Here is a 12,191-nt window from a genome sequence, read left to right as displayed (position 1 = left end):
TAGAAGCCGCTGTGACAAAGCCTAAAGCCACTCAGATATCTTCTTGTTTCTTTAGTGGTTTTAATCCGATGTTGTTGTAAGGCGCTTTCGACACTACTTTCTGAACTGCTGCACAAATAAAGATTATTAGAAGATCATTGCACAGTACACAAACAGAGGTAGACAATAAAAACCTCTGGTGCCAAGAGGAAACGCTTTACTGGCACTTCTGTCTGGCTTTTCCTACAAAGGGTTTATATCTAACTGCTGGATGGCTCTTTCCTAAAGAAATGGTGTTGTCTGTTTGCGATGACCTTCTGGTATCAACAAGAAGCCCTCACAAAGTGCCCTTCACGTTATTTAATTATTGAATTGAATTGACGATTAATTTCAGTTTTATAACCTTTGCTCTTTGTCACCATTTGAACCACCTGTTGAGTCCTAACAAACAGATACAGAGTATATTTGATTTAATTCAGTTAGCACTGCAGTTTTACCATTAATAAAACAGGTACATGGGTGTTGGTGGTCATGATGTGATCTGTATGGACAGGGAATCCTCATCTTGTAGGTTGGAAGTCCACAAAATGTGAAAACATTGGGTCTACTTTGCATCGTGCCTGCATATCCAGTCATAATATCTTTGTTTTTTTTCATTATTTTTCACTTTGATTATGCCTCAGTGCAAAAGTTGCAACTGATGTTTATAAACTTTTACAGCCGTAGCTGGAGGCTTTATGTTTTTGGGTTGTTCGTCCGTCCGTATAAACGAGATATCTCAGAGGTGCCTTCAGGGAATTTTTTCAAATTTGGCACAAACATCCACTTGGACTGGATAGAATTTACAAAACACTTTTTTGGCCATAAGTCAACATTTGTGTTGTGATCACATTTTATATCCAAAAGGTCAAAGGTCAACTTCACTGTCCTGCAAAAAAATGTTTGGCCATTATTCATTGTAATAACTGAGGAACAGCAGCTTGACTGGTGCGCGGAGGCGTACAACCCCGAGGCTGTTATTCTAGGTTTGTTCTTAATTTTAGCTTCAGTAAGTTTACAAAGTTGGTTTGCTTATTTCAGTTGTGATTATATTGTTTGAAAAAGTTCAATTTTAATTTTGTTTTTATTAGTTTCAATATTAGTTTTATTATGTTGTATTATAATATGTGGGGTCAGACGCGCAGCTTGTGAACAGGCAAGGCAGGCAACTGCTTGGGGCCCCGAGTTGCCAGGGGGCCCCCGAGACTCAGGGCCCAAGGGCTGTTTTATGAATGTTTCAAAAATATATTTGAAAGCACGTGAAAGCACGTATCGTGCTCAACGAGCTGCCGTGCTGCCGTGGGTGCTTTCCATTGTGTAACTGTACAAGCTCAAATACTCAAATATCATAGTACACACTTTGCGTTTACGTGCCAGTAATACCACAAATAGTGATAAACCAAATGCTCAGTTTTCAGTGACCGGAAATGCTGTTAATGCGTGTACAAAAGGCCAAAATGCATAGAAAAAGCTTTGTTTTAAGAAATACTTGTGCACATGTGGGCAGGGCCTTACGTTTTTGTTTTTAACCAAAATAACCTTGATCCTGCGATCACTCACAAGACTTCTACTGACTTTCTTTGAAAAAGAATGAAAGAAAAGTCACAGTAAGGAGCAGGAGGCAGCGAACGTCCCTGAACAGTAATACAACAAAATGATATGTTTACAGACAACATGTGAATCAAGAAAATGGCTCCAATTTCATAAATCAAAATAAGGTATTGTCAGACAACAGATGCTGGTTTTACATGATGAGACTGATCCCTCAGTAGGTAAAATGTTCCTGTGAAATTCACATCGAGGAATCTCATTTACCGATCTCATTGACTTGTGCATCCAGGAAAACATGAAGGAATTCATCACTTCATCTTTTCTTCTGTAAATCTTTAGAAACCTCCAAAATAACAAGATACTTAATATGCTGTGTTGTACAGTGATACCCATTAAAAACCTCTCGTAGCCTTTTCAAGGTTTTCCTGATACAAATAATTAACCCATGATTGCCCAATCATTGTCAATCAGCAAACGAGCCAGTGAAAGGCTGCGCAGCACTGAGAGAAAACTGGATCTGCGTGGACACTCGCCGGACCATTCCTTTATCCGTGTTATTCATGAACATACACTCACACAATACTAGCTTCCGACACAACCTGGTGATTTCGCTTCAGTTTATTTAATGATTGTGTCAAGAAGCAGCTGTCCATTCAAAATAAACAGCCTTGGTCACAAAACAAATAAGTCAGGAAGCAGTTTCTTTATGTTCACATCACAAATATGTGAAAGTAATATAGCTAGGACCAGACAATGAAAGCAGCTCAGCCTCACCACAGTTAAGTCCATTAATTTCCCATATAGTGGACATCTTACTATTTTTTTATTTTTTTTCAGAATTCTATAGAAATATCATGAGTACACTGTGTTACAAAGATTTATTTCTGTCAGTGAGATCCTGCTGCTGCAGCTGGCCTTCAGCTTATTGTGTTTATATAATGCAGGCCTATTCTGGTAAAGATGGACAGATTCACGTTATTTTAAGTCTATTTTAAGCATATTTCTCTTCTTTTTTTGTTTTCTATTGATGCTTTAACTCTCCAGTTTGTTGAATGCTTGGAAGTCAGCTTGACTCGCACTAATGGCAAATGACAAGTGCAAGACGGAGTGCAGCTGTTGTACGGCAGCAACAGTAAGAACTGAAATGGGGTGTAGATGTTTCACTGAGCATTTGACAAACAGTACGTCACACCCTGAACAAGCGGAAACTCTGGCCCCTGTTCAGTGAGAAACACCTATGTCAAGGAGGGTCCCACAGTTTGATTTAGCTGAATGAAGGCTTTGCTTGTAGAGGGAGCTTTTGAAGAGACCGAGCAGCAACGATGATTCTGCCGGTACATCTAATCCCCCCTCAGCAAAGGCATACATGAACATTTGATCTTAGTAGAGTCAACTATGCCAAAAGCTCAGTAAATACAGAGGAGGCTGGGGTGGTGGAGGGAGATGGAGCAGCAGACAGCATATCAGTGGAGTTATAGTGAGATATATCAGATTATAAAGGCTCTAGTACGACTGTATGAATGTAATGAGGGTGTAACTAGCCATCTGTTTGTCAGGCAGCTGGTCAATGAGTCACTGAAGTGAAGCCTAAATGAGTCCCCACAAATCAATAGTGGTCATTAGTTGTAGAAGATGGAGTTGACAGGGAAATGATGACTTTCAACCAAAGCATTTGTTCTACAAGAAAAAGGGTGATTCTTCCTTTGTGCTGTTGGACTGCACGAAGAATGAAAGCTATCTGCAGCTATCACATCCATGTGCGGAGATGAGCTCCAGCTGGTACCGGCCCAGTCAAATCCCTGGCAATCGTTCAAACCGGGGATCATTTGCATTAAGTGGGAGGGAGGTCTCAAATAAAGTTTGTGAGAAAGTGCTGGGCTCACAGGGCCGTGTGGTGTATCTGAGCGTGTCGTGTAGTGAGCCAGGAAAAGCCCCCCACTTCTCTCCAACTGGTTTGAATTAATCAGCAGAAAGGTGAACCAAAGGGTGAGATTAAAGAGAAGCCATCTGCGTGTGAAGAGATCATGAGAGTGACGGTAACTTTAATTGGATTATGATTAAGATGGAGCGAGATGAATCCAGCAAAGTACATCTGGTGAAAGTTTTTTGCATACTCAGCTGGAGCCCAGAATCTCCAGGTTCACTGAATGTGAATTTATTTTGGTAATTTGATTAAAGGCACAATTTGTTATGGAATTTGCACTAAGAGAGTACAATATGTACTCAGGCGAGTCCGTCATTGTTGTAATATTTTGGTTCTGCGTCCAAATCAAATTTATTGCTTGAGCTAATTGTGTTCGCATGGAGCATATTTCCACATGAAGTTAACTTAAATCACATCTGACACACAGGAAGCCTGGAGGAAGCCAAGAGGAGTTACTGCAGCGTAGAAGTGCTGTTTTTGCGGGGTCTTTCTGTGTACTTTACTTGAAGGTGCATTATGAAGTTTTGGGGAAGACAAACAAAGTGACTAAAAGGACAACACAACTTCATTCTGTTAACTTTTGTGTCCTGGGGACCTTATTTTCCTCTGAGAACAGCTTGTTTATTCAGTTATGGAAAAATAAATATGTCTGAGTTTTTATAATTACCTCATTAATATTCTGAGTTTGGCTTTCCTCTCCGAAACTACATAGTGCTCCTTTAATGGAAACTCAGTGGTAACATGATGTATACTGTACTAAAAGCACAGTCGGGGTCCATCGACAAGTTTTTGCCAGGGAGCTCTGTACTCTGTGAAGTGTGTTCTTTCATTTTCCTGGAGGTATTTCTTCTAAGTCATACGTCCTAGATATGTTGGTTTGTAGTGTGTTTCTCCACGCATCTCTCTTAGACTTCAACACAGCTGACACCACAGTCAAAGCAAGATTCAGTGACATAATGACCCCTTCCTTCTTTTTTATGTTCCTTGGCGCACACCAGGACATGACTGACACAATTGTTATGGTCAGTAACAATAAAAAACAAGAAGAAGCAAACTTCTGTTATGTGAGTCGCATGCTGCTTCATAAAATTCACTGGAGAGTGAAAATAAAATAGTGTCGATCGTACCCTGGTGTGCGCTAGAATATGGAGCATATTCGGTCCACTGTGGTTTACCCTGTACCGGCTGCACACAAGGAGCACTGCTGTGCATGAGGGCATCTCTAGCTTCTTTCTTTCTTTTTTTTTTTTAAATCAAAAGCTGTTTCAATCTTGTACAGTTTTGTGGTAAAAGGTATCTTTTTAGACATCTTTTATGTGTATTGTTTATTTTCAACTTACGGTTGGATTTACATTGAGAGTTCCACGGAACAAGAATTCAGCTGTACAGATGACAGTAAAACCTGAACCTGGACTTGAACTACCTTTAATAGACTTTAATATACGTTGTCTAGCATTTTATTTTGTTTTTAAAACTTCACTTAATGCCTATAAAACTGATTGAATGTAGAATAAATTACAGCATCTATATATATATCTAAGTATATGTTTTTTTAAGTCTATGAATCACACATCCATAAATTCTTTGTAGGGGCTGGGTAACATTTATCTGCTTCTCACTAATCCTCCCTACTTTTTACCATTTATGGTTAAAACGTAGTCATGCCTGTGGAATAAAGGAAGATTGAGAACAAGGTAGTGTAGCAGTGTGCAGATATCACATTGTATTATTTTTATTATTCAGTTTGTTTGAGAAAAATAATCACAACAAAATAAAGCGTCCCCTTTGGTTGTTGTTGCATAATAGAACAATGAAAACTGTCATTATTGAGGCCTTTCCTGCACACAAATGACTTCATCACAGCTTTATAGAATTCTTGTGTATTTTGTGTTTTGATTTGGCAACTCAGCTTGTTTAATGAGAGTTTATAATGAAGTCTTTCTAACCAATATTTAATTTAGAACTTTTTAAGGATTAAGACTGTCAATGGATTTTCACACTGAAATGAAATTAAAGGAGGCCTCCAGCTGCCTCCAAAGTTGGAAATTAATCATAGCTGGCACACAAAAAGTCTCTTAAGCTTCAGGAACTCAGGATCTAAAATGATCTCAGCTTGATGTTTTGCTCTCTTTCTTCATGAACCCTCTCTGTCTTTCATCCACAGGTGGGTAAGATCCGAAAGACTGCAGCCAGGAGGAGAGAGTACCACATACTGTTCATGGTTCTGACCACAGCAGCCTGTTACCTGTTGTGCTGGATGCCCTACGGCGTCGTGGCCATGATGGCAACATTCGGCCCGCCAAACATCATCAGTCCTGTGGCCAGCGTTGTGCCATCGCTACTGGCCAAGAGCAGCACAGTCATCAACCCGCTCATCTACATACTTATGAATAAACAGGTGAGTCAGCGACGTGCTTGCGCGCGTGTGGGTGACTCAAAGACGTGGACAATCTGACATGTACAACAGCTTTATTTACACGGTAAAAAAAGACAAATTACAACAGCTGAAATCATACAAATGGTCTATTTAAATATCAATTCAAGTGTAAGAAGAAGAGAATTCACTGACAAATCAAAGTCAAGAAGAACACCCTAAGGCTGTTGAAAGTGAAACGCACGTATTCATTCAGTCACAGATGCTTCTCTTTCTCTTCCTCTCACCAGGAACACTGCAGGAAACTGCAGGAGGGAAATGTAAAACTGAAATGTTGGACAGTCCTTTAGAGGCAGTGTGGTGCAGAAACTCCCACAGTACTGAGTAAAAACAAGACAAACAGGCCTCGAGTTAAAAGAGTGGGGAGGCTGAGAGGGCAAAATGTAATAAACAGTGTCCGTAAATATGTTCTCTCGTCTCACATACGTTTTAAGTTTCAGCACAACGTCCTGTGTTTAATACTGGCAATAAAAATTGTTGCCTTAAAGGAGGAAGATTACAAATTTTGATATATTTCACTTGACGCATTCCAGGGAAAAGTAATAGCACCTTAGATGTCCTGCTATTACTCTTGAGTCCTCATCCCACGCTCAACCCGCCCCTCCCTGCTGACACATTACTAAAAATGGAATTTGGCACAATATTAATATGCGACAATGAAGTTGCCAAAAGGCATTGCACTTAATCAAGTGCTCCCAGGGATCTACCTATAGCTGCACCGCAGCTGGATGTGATTTCCCTGTCCACAAGCATGCACTAAAATCTGCAAAACACCACTCAAGAAAAAAAAAAAAAATCTAAATCTCAGAGCACAGTTGCCTGTCACGACATTAATGACAATGGTGTCTACTTGCAGCACAGTACAGCACAGACAGTTTAAGACTCTTAGCCCTGATCCTGATTTGCATGCTCTGTGCATTGGAAATGAAATCAGAGTTATCAGAAATATACATGTACAATATGTTCAGGGTTTTTGCACCTTCAGTGTGTTACAATCACAAGCAGTAAAACATTTGTCTCAACAGAGAAAACCTACAGCAGAGCTGAGAACCTGCATTATTCAAAATGAATGGTGAATCTCCTTAAGCTTCAAAAAGGGGTTTCTCTTCAGACGGCTTTTTAAACATCTGTTTTAGTCCTCTAACAGTCTCTTTCTTTTACCTCTTTCCTTTGTTCCATCAGTCTTCTACGACATGCTCAATAACCACCTGAAGGGCTGGGTATCAAACCTCACTACCTTTTGCATTCGGAACAAAAACTGTTCTATTTTTCAAAACCATGAAGTGGGGCTGGGCGATATACATCCATATGTGTTTACATACTGGGAGACCATCAACTGTCAAGAGAAATTCCCGTACTATTTCTGCCAAGGCAGCTACACATCAGTGAGGAGAACTGCTTCATGGCAATATTAGCGTTACAGGATTTTGCATCAATGTGATGAAATACTTTTTTCATGTATGTAATTCACTGAATTAGTCATTCTCATGTGGTCATTTCATTATACATGCACTCATTTGCCAGCTCATTAGCTTCATCTAGCTAAATGTAATGCAGTCTAATGCAGGAGCCCGACTATAAATCCTTTATGAAGGTTAATATGTTCTGTTTTGTTAATTCAAGGTATTAATTCAACTGAACTCTGTGCTGTTATTAGACTTACTATCTCATGACAGTAGGGCTGCAACTAACCATTACTGTCATTTTAGATTAATCGTCTGATTATTTTCACAATAAGCCAATTCATCATTAGGTCTATAAAATGTCAAAAAAATTATGAAAAATGCTCATCACAATTACCCAGAGCCATCTTCAGATTGTCCCTAACCAAAAGACTCTTCATTTACTGTTATAAACAACAAAGAAAAGCAGTAAATCTTTACATTTAATAAGCTGGAAGCAGCTAAATATGTGACATTCCTGTTCGAAAAATGACTTAAACGATAAATCTATTATCAAAATGATTGGCAATTTTCTTTCGTGGATTTTGGCCATGAAACTTTTTTTTTGGGGGGGGGGTAAAAGTCAGAAAAAAGTCTGGATTGTAACAAATAAGTCAGAACTTTTTTCTTTCTTTACAGTGATCCTCTTTCGTGATTACACAATACATCAATCTTGCAATATAAAATATGATAATGATTTTTCAACCAGTATATCGCCCACCCTGCTCATCAAGTATTGAAAATTTGCACCAAATGCTCGTTTCTTTCCTTAGATCAGGTATAAAAACATTGTTTGTAGAAAAAGAAAACGTGTTATTTTGGTATCATCACAGTTAATGTTTGTAGCAGTACTCACACATTTTGGATGATACCCAGCCCTACACAACAACAAGTACTGCTTAGCCCCAGAATCATCTACGAACTATCACTACAGAGCCATCTACTTTAACACACAGACTATTCAAAGAAACATTCCTGTGACAAGAATTCACATCTTAATACGAACCACAACCAATGGCACGAGAACATTTTGTAGAATAGCACACTTAGCGATAAAAATCTGTTATAGGCAAGATTTTTCCGACTGAATGTCTCTGTAGCAAAATCACAACCAACCCTCCTCCACGCTCCACGCTGAGCTAATACCTCTCGAGCCTGCTGCAGATGTGGCACTGACTGACTGCAAGCATAATAATAATAATAATAATCATCCTGCCCGGATACAAAACAAATCTGGTAATATTACAGGTTCAAATTCCTCTTTTATAATCGTCTCTACTCTGAGCTGCGGACACGTACATACCAATATGAGAGGATTCGGGATGTATGAGACATTTATAGTAGTAGGAAATGAGCTTCATGCCGTTACGTGACAAAGACAGAACCCTGCACATACGCAGACCATACTGCAGTGGTTAGCTCCAGGGAGGGTTTGGCCATTACACGCAGTGGTGAAATTACATTCAATAAAAAGAGTGAACTATCAAAAGACAGGGGCTGGTGATTGCTGAGTGCAGAGCTAAGAATCCCCCTGATGCAGCTCACTTCAGCAAAATCAAGCTCTCGCGGCAATTAAACTCCATGTTACTGCAGTCCTGCCACAGTAAGTACTGCATGTTTCTGAACAGTGACAAGGCAACCCGAGGGAAGTGTTCAGTCAACCACTAGGCACAGGGTCACGGCTGTTCTGAGCACCGGTTTGTTCTCAAGATCCATTTTGGCCCCATAAACTTGATATTTTTTTGTTTTATTTTATTTTTTTTTTTACAGAAAAAATGTTACTATAGCTAGGATGAATCTAAAAAGGACAACCAGTGTCTTCTGTCCTGTGGGCTGTTAACTGAGAGCTTCGACCCGGATTGAGGAATCACCCTCAATGTGTGAATGAGGAGTGAGAAACTGGTGGTGGTGAGCTGGCAAGTTTGCATGCACGAGAGAGTAATTTAGTACTAAGCTTGACAACATCAGTCGTGTAAAATAAACCCCTCATGACGACACGAAACAAAACTTCGAGAGGATATCAGAGGAATGTCAAACAAGAACGCCTGCTGCAGAGCGATGAGATGTACAGTCGTATGTTCGTGAGTGTATGTCGCATTTATGACATTCAGCGTGGATGACTTTCTTTGCTTAATCACAACCCTTTGGACCGGTAAAAAAGAAGAAGAAAAAAAAATCACAAGTGTCCACCGTTCAAAACAGTGGCGTTTCCTTTAAGTAGAGAACCACCCATACTATTGAAAAAACACAGAGTTTACACCATGGAAACACACCCAGTTATTGAAAATTCACTTGCCTATCTAAAAACACTGATCTGTTGCTACCCTAGTCAGCTCCACAGCTAACGTGGCTCAGCTAAAGCAGAGAGAAACGTCTTTTTCAGCTCCGTCTTGGAGACTCTTCTTGCCACTCTCTGGTCGAGTACACCATCTTAATGAAGACAAGTTCTTTCAGAAGCCCCCACGTTGATCCCTCTCCAGAGGGCTATGGCTTATGTTCTAATCTCCAGGCTCCTTGTCTCCAGTGGCTTTATTGCATCTCTCCCTTGTAGTCAGCCAGAAAAAGGCCAGAGTGTGTATGTGTGTTCGGGCTCAGAGGTTCAGGTTTTCATATCTCAGATGTCACAGTTGACGGTGCTGAAGCCTGGAAGAGTGACCCGTCCCTTCCTCCGCAGGTCACTCTCGGGCCCCGTGTTGATTCGCTGGATCAGGCTCTTCTCATACAGGAGGGGATGGTAGGCACCCAGTGTACAGGCGGCGTCATAGTAACGCTCATGATAGTGGCACAGGTCCGTCTGCCTCATGGAGGGAATGTACTCGTACACATGCACCTGCTCGCACAGCGCCATCATCAGGAGGATGCCTGTAATGACAACAGAGAGAGAGAGAGAGAGAAGTTGAGGTTTTCCTATTTAAAAATATTTCCTGATTGACTGCAAACCAGACTAGGACATTTTTTTAAGGAAGTACATTATTGAGCCTTTTAAACGAGACATATGCTCATTTTCAGGTTCATCATTTTATTTTGGGTTACTACTAGAATATGTTTACATGCTTTAATGCTAAAAAAAACCTGTCAGTTTTCTCATACTGTCCAGTGCTACAACTCTGTATTCCCCGCTCTGTTTTAGCTCCCGTCTCTTTAAGGTCCCGCCTCCTGAATACCCAGTCTCCTCTGATTGGTCAGCTCATGCACGTCTGACCCAGCACCACTACCAACAACAGAGGAGCTGTGCTAAATTCATTCTTGCATGCGGAACTAGTTTCAAGGCCTAAATTATGCAAATGTATGACATGGTGACATAGTGTGATGTCACAAAGTCACAGCATTAAAGGTGGGAGTACTGACAGGGCATTTCAGGACCAGTGTTTTCTGTGGAGATCAGTGCTCTCTGTCTCTGGTCTCATTCAAACAGTTTGTCACATTCACATCTGAAAGTTGGACAGTAAAACCACAGTCTGATCTGCTGAGCAGCTCTACTGGAGCGGTTGGGGCTTAAAATAATAGTTTGGAATTTGGGAAAATACGCTTAGTTCCTTTCTTGTTGAGGGTTCGATTAGAAAATAAATTCCCTTCTCACATCTGCCCGTTTAAAATGAAGCTAAAGCCAGGAAGCATGGGGAAAACTGCTAGCCTGGCTCCGTCTTAAGGTAACAAAAACCACCTACCAGCACATCTAAAGTTCATTTAATAACACGTTCTATCATGTCTGTTAAATCCATACAAACACTGAAGTGTGTAAACAAGGAGTTGCAGTTCAAGAAAGGGTTTGGAGGAATTCTAAGTGCTGTATTGTAGGCAACTGAACTTGTTTCAGTTTCTCTAAGACGTTTCACCTCTCATCCAAGAGGCTTCTTCAGTTCTAGCTAGCTGGAGTGGTAAGGGCTAGGTGGGCCCAGGTGTGAATGGTTGTTAAGCTGTCTGGGGAGAGAACTCAGTACAGCGTTGTAGGTGGGTGATAAGAAATGTCTTAGGCCACCTCCTCTGTTCAAAGAAGGTCGTTCCAGGTTGATAAAGATGGATTATTTTACTCCTCTTTCAAACCATCTGTCTTCCCTGGCCAAGATGTTTACATTGTAACCTCCAAGGAATGATTTTTCTCCTTCAGATGAATGTGGGCAACAGAGTCTTGAGTTTGACATTCGCTTAGGGAGAGGTTGTTTTTTCTCCCCAATGTACAAATCTGTGCAGTCCTGGCTGCATTGAACAGCATAAAAACTACATTACTCTGCTTATGCCTGGTAGTTTTGTCGCTAGGGTGGACAAGTTTCTGCCTCGGTGTGTTGCTGGGTTTTAAGTGATCCAGGATATGATGTTTATTGAAGACCCTCCGATGGGTTAGGGTACTTGCTGTTCGACTCTCATCACTTAGTGGAACACAAGCTGGGAGTTATCAGAACCCTAAATCATCGGGCTGAGACCGTGCCCACAAAGACAGAGGGGAAGGAGAAGGAACAGAAGCACATCAGGGGAGCACTTTATGCCTGTGGATACCCAAACTGGGCCTTTGTCAAAACCTCTAAAAGATCGAGAGCAGACAGAGAGGAAGAGACAGAAAAGCGTAACAACATCGTCATTCCCTATTTCGCTGGAACATATGAGAAACTCAAGAGGATCTTCAATAAACATTGTATGCCGGTTCACTTCAAACCCAGCAACACACTGAGGCAGAAAAGTGTCCACCGTAAGGACAAAACACTGAGGCATAAGCAGAGTAATGCAGTTTATGCTGTTCAATGCAGCCAGGATTGCACACATTTGTACATGGGGGAAACATAACAACCCCTCCATAAACGAATGGCACAACACAGGAGAGCCAACT

General features: G+C 40.8%; 2 protein-coding genes across 2 annotated transcripts in view; one reads left to right on the top strand and one right to left on the bottom strand.

Moving 5' to 3' along the window:
- The window catches only part of LOC311262510 (vertebrate ancient opsin-like), a 34,154-nt gene that overhangs the window by 18,472 nt on the left and 3,491 nt on the right, over positions 1–12,191 (top strand). Inside the window, exon 3 of the mRNA XM_084361941.1 lies at positions 5,658–5,891. Coding sequence (XP_084218067.1) covers positions 5,658–5,891 — 234 coding nt within the window. The remainder of the gene's footprint in view (positions 1–5,657; positions 5,892–12,191) is intronic.
- The window catches only part of LOC311262509 (beta-galactoside alpha-2,6-sialyltransferase 2-like), a 57,927-nt gene continuing 51,681 nt past the window's right edge, over positions 5,946–12,191 (bottom strand). The window contains exon 7 of the mRNA XM_084361940.1: positions 5,946–10,231. Coding sequence (XP_084218066.1) covers positions 9,984–10,231 — 248 coding nt within the window. The 3' untranslated portion in view covers positions 5,946–9,983. The remainder of the gene's footprint in view (positions 10,232–12,191) is intronic.

This window comes from Pagrus pagrus, assembly GCF_965226575.1.
Source record: "Pagrus pagrus genome assembly, chromosome: 9".
NCBI classification, from domain to species: domain Eukaryota; kingdom Metazoa; phylum Chordata; class Actinopteri; order Spariformes; family Sparidae; genus Pagrus; species Pagrus pagrus.
This window is presented reverse-complemented; position numbering and strand designations above follow the sequence as displayed.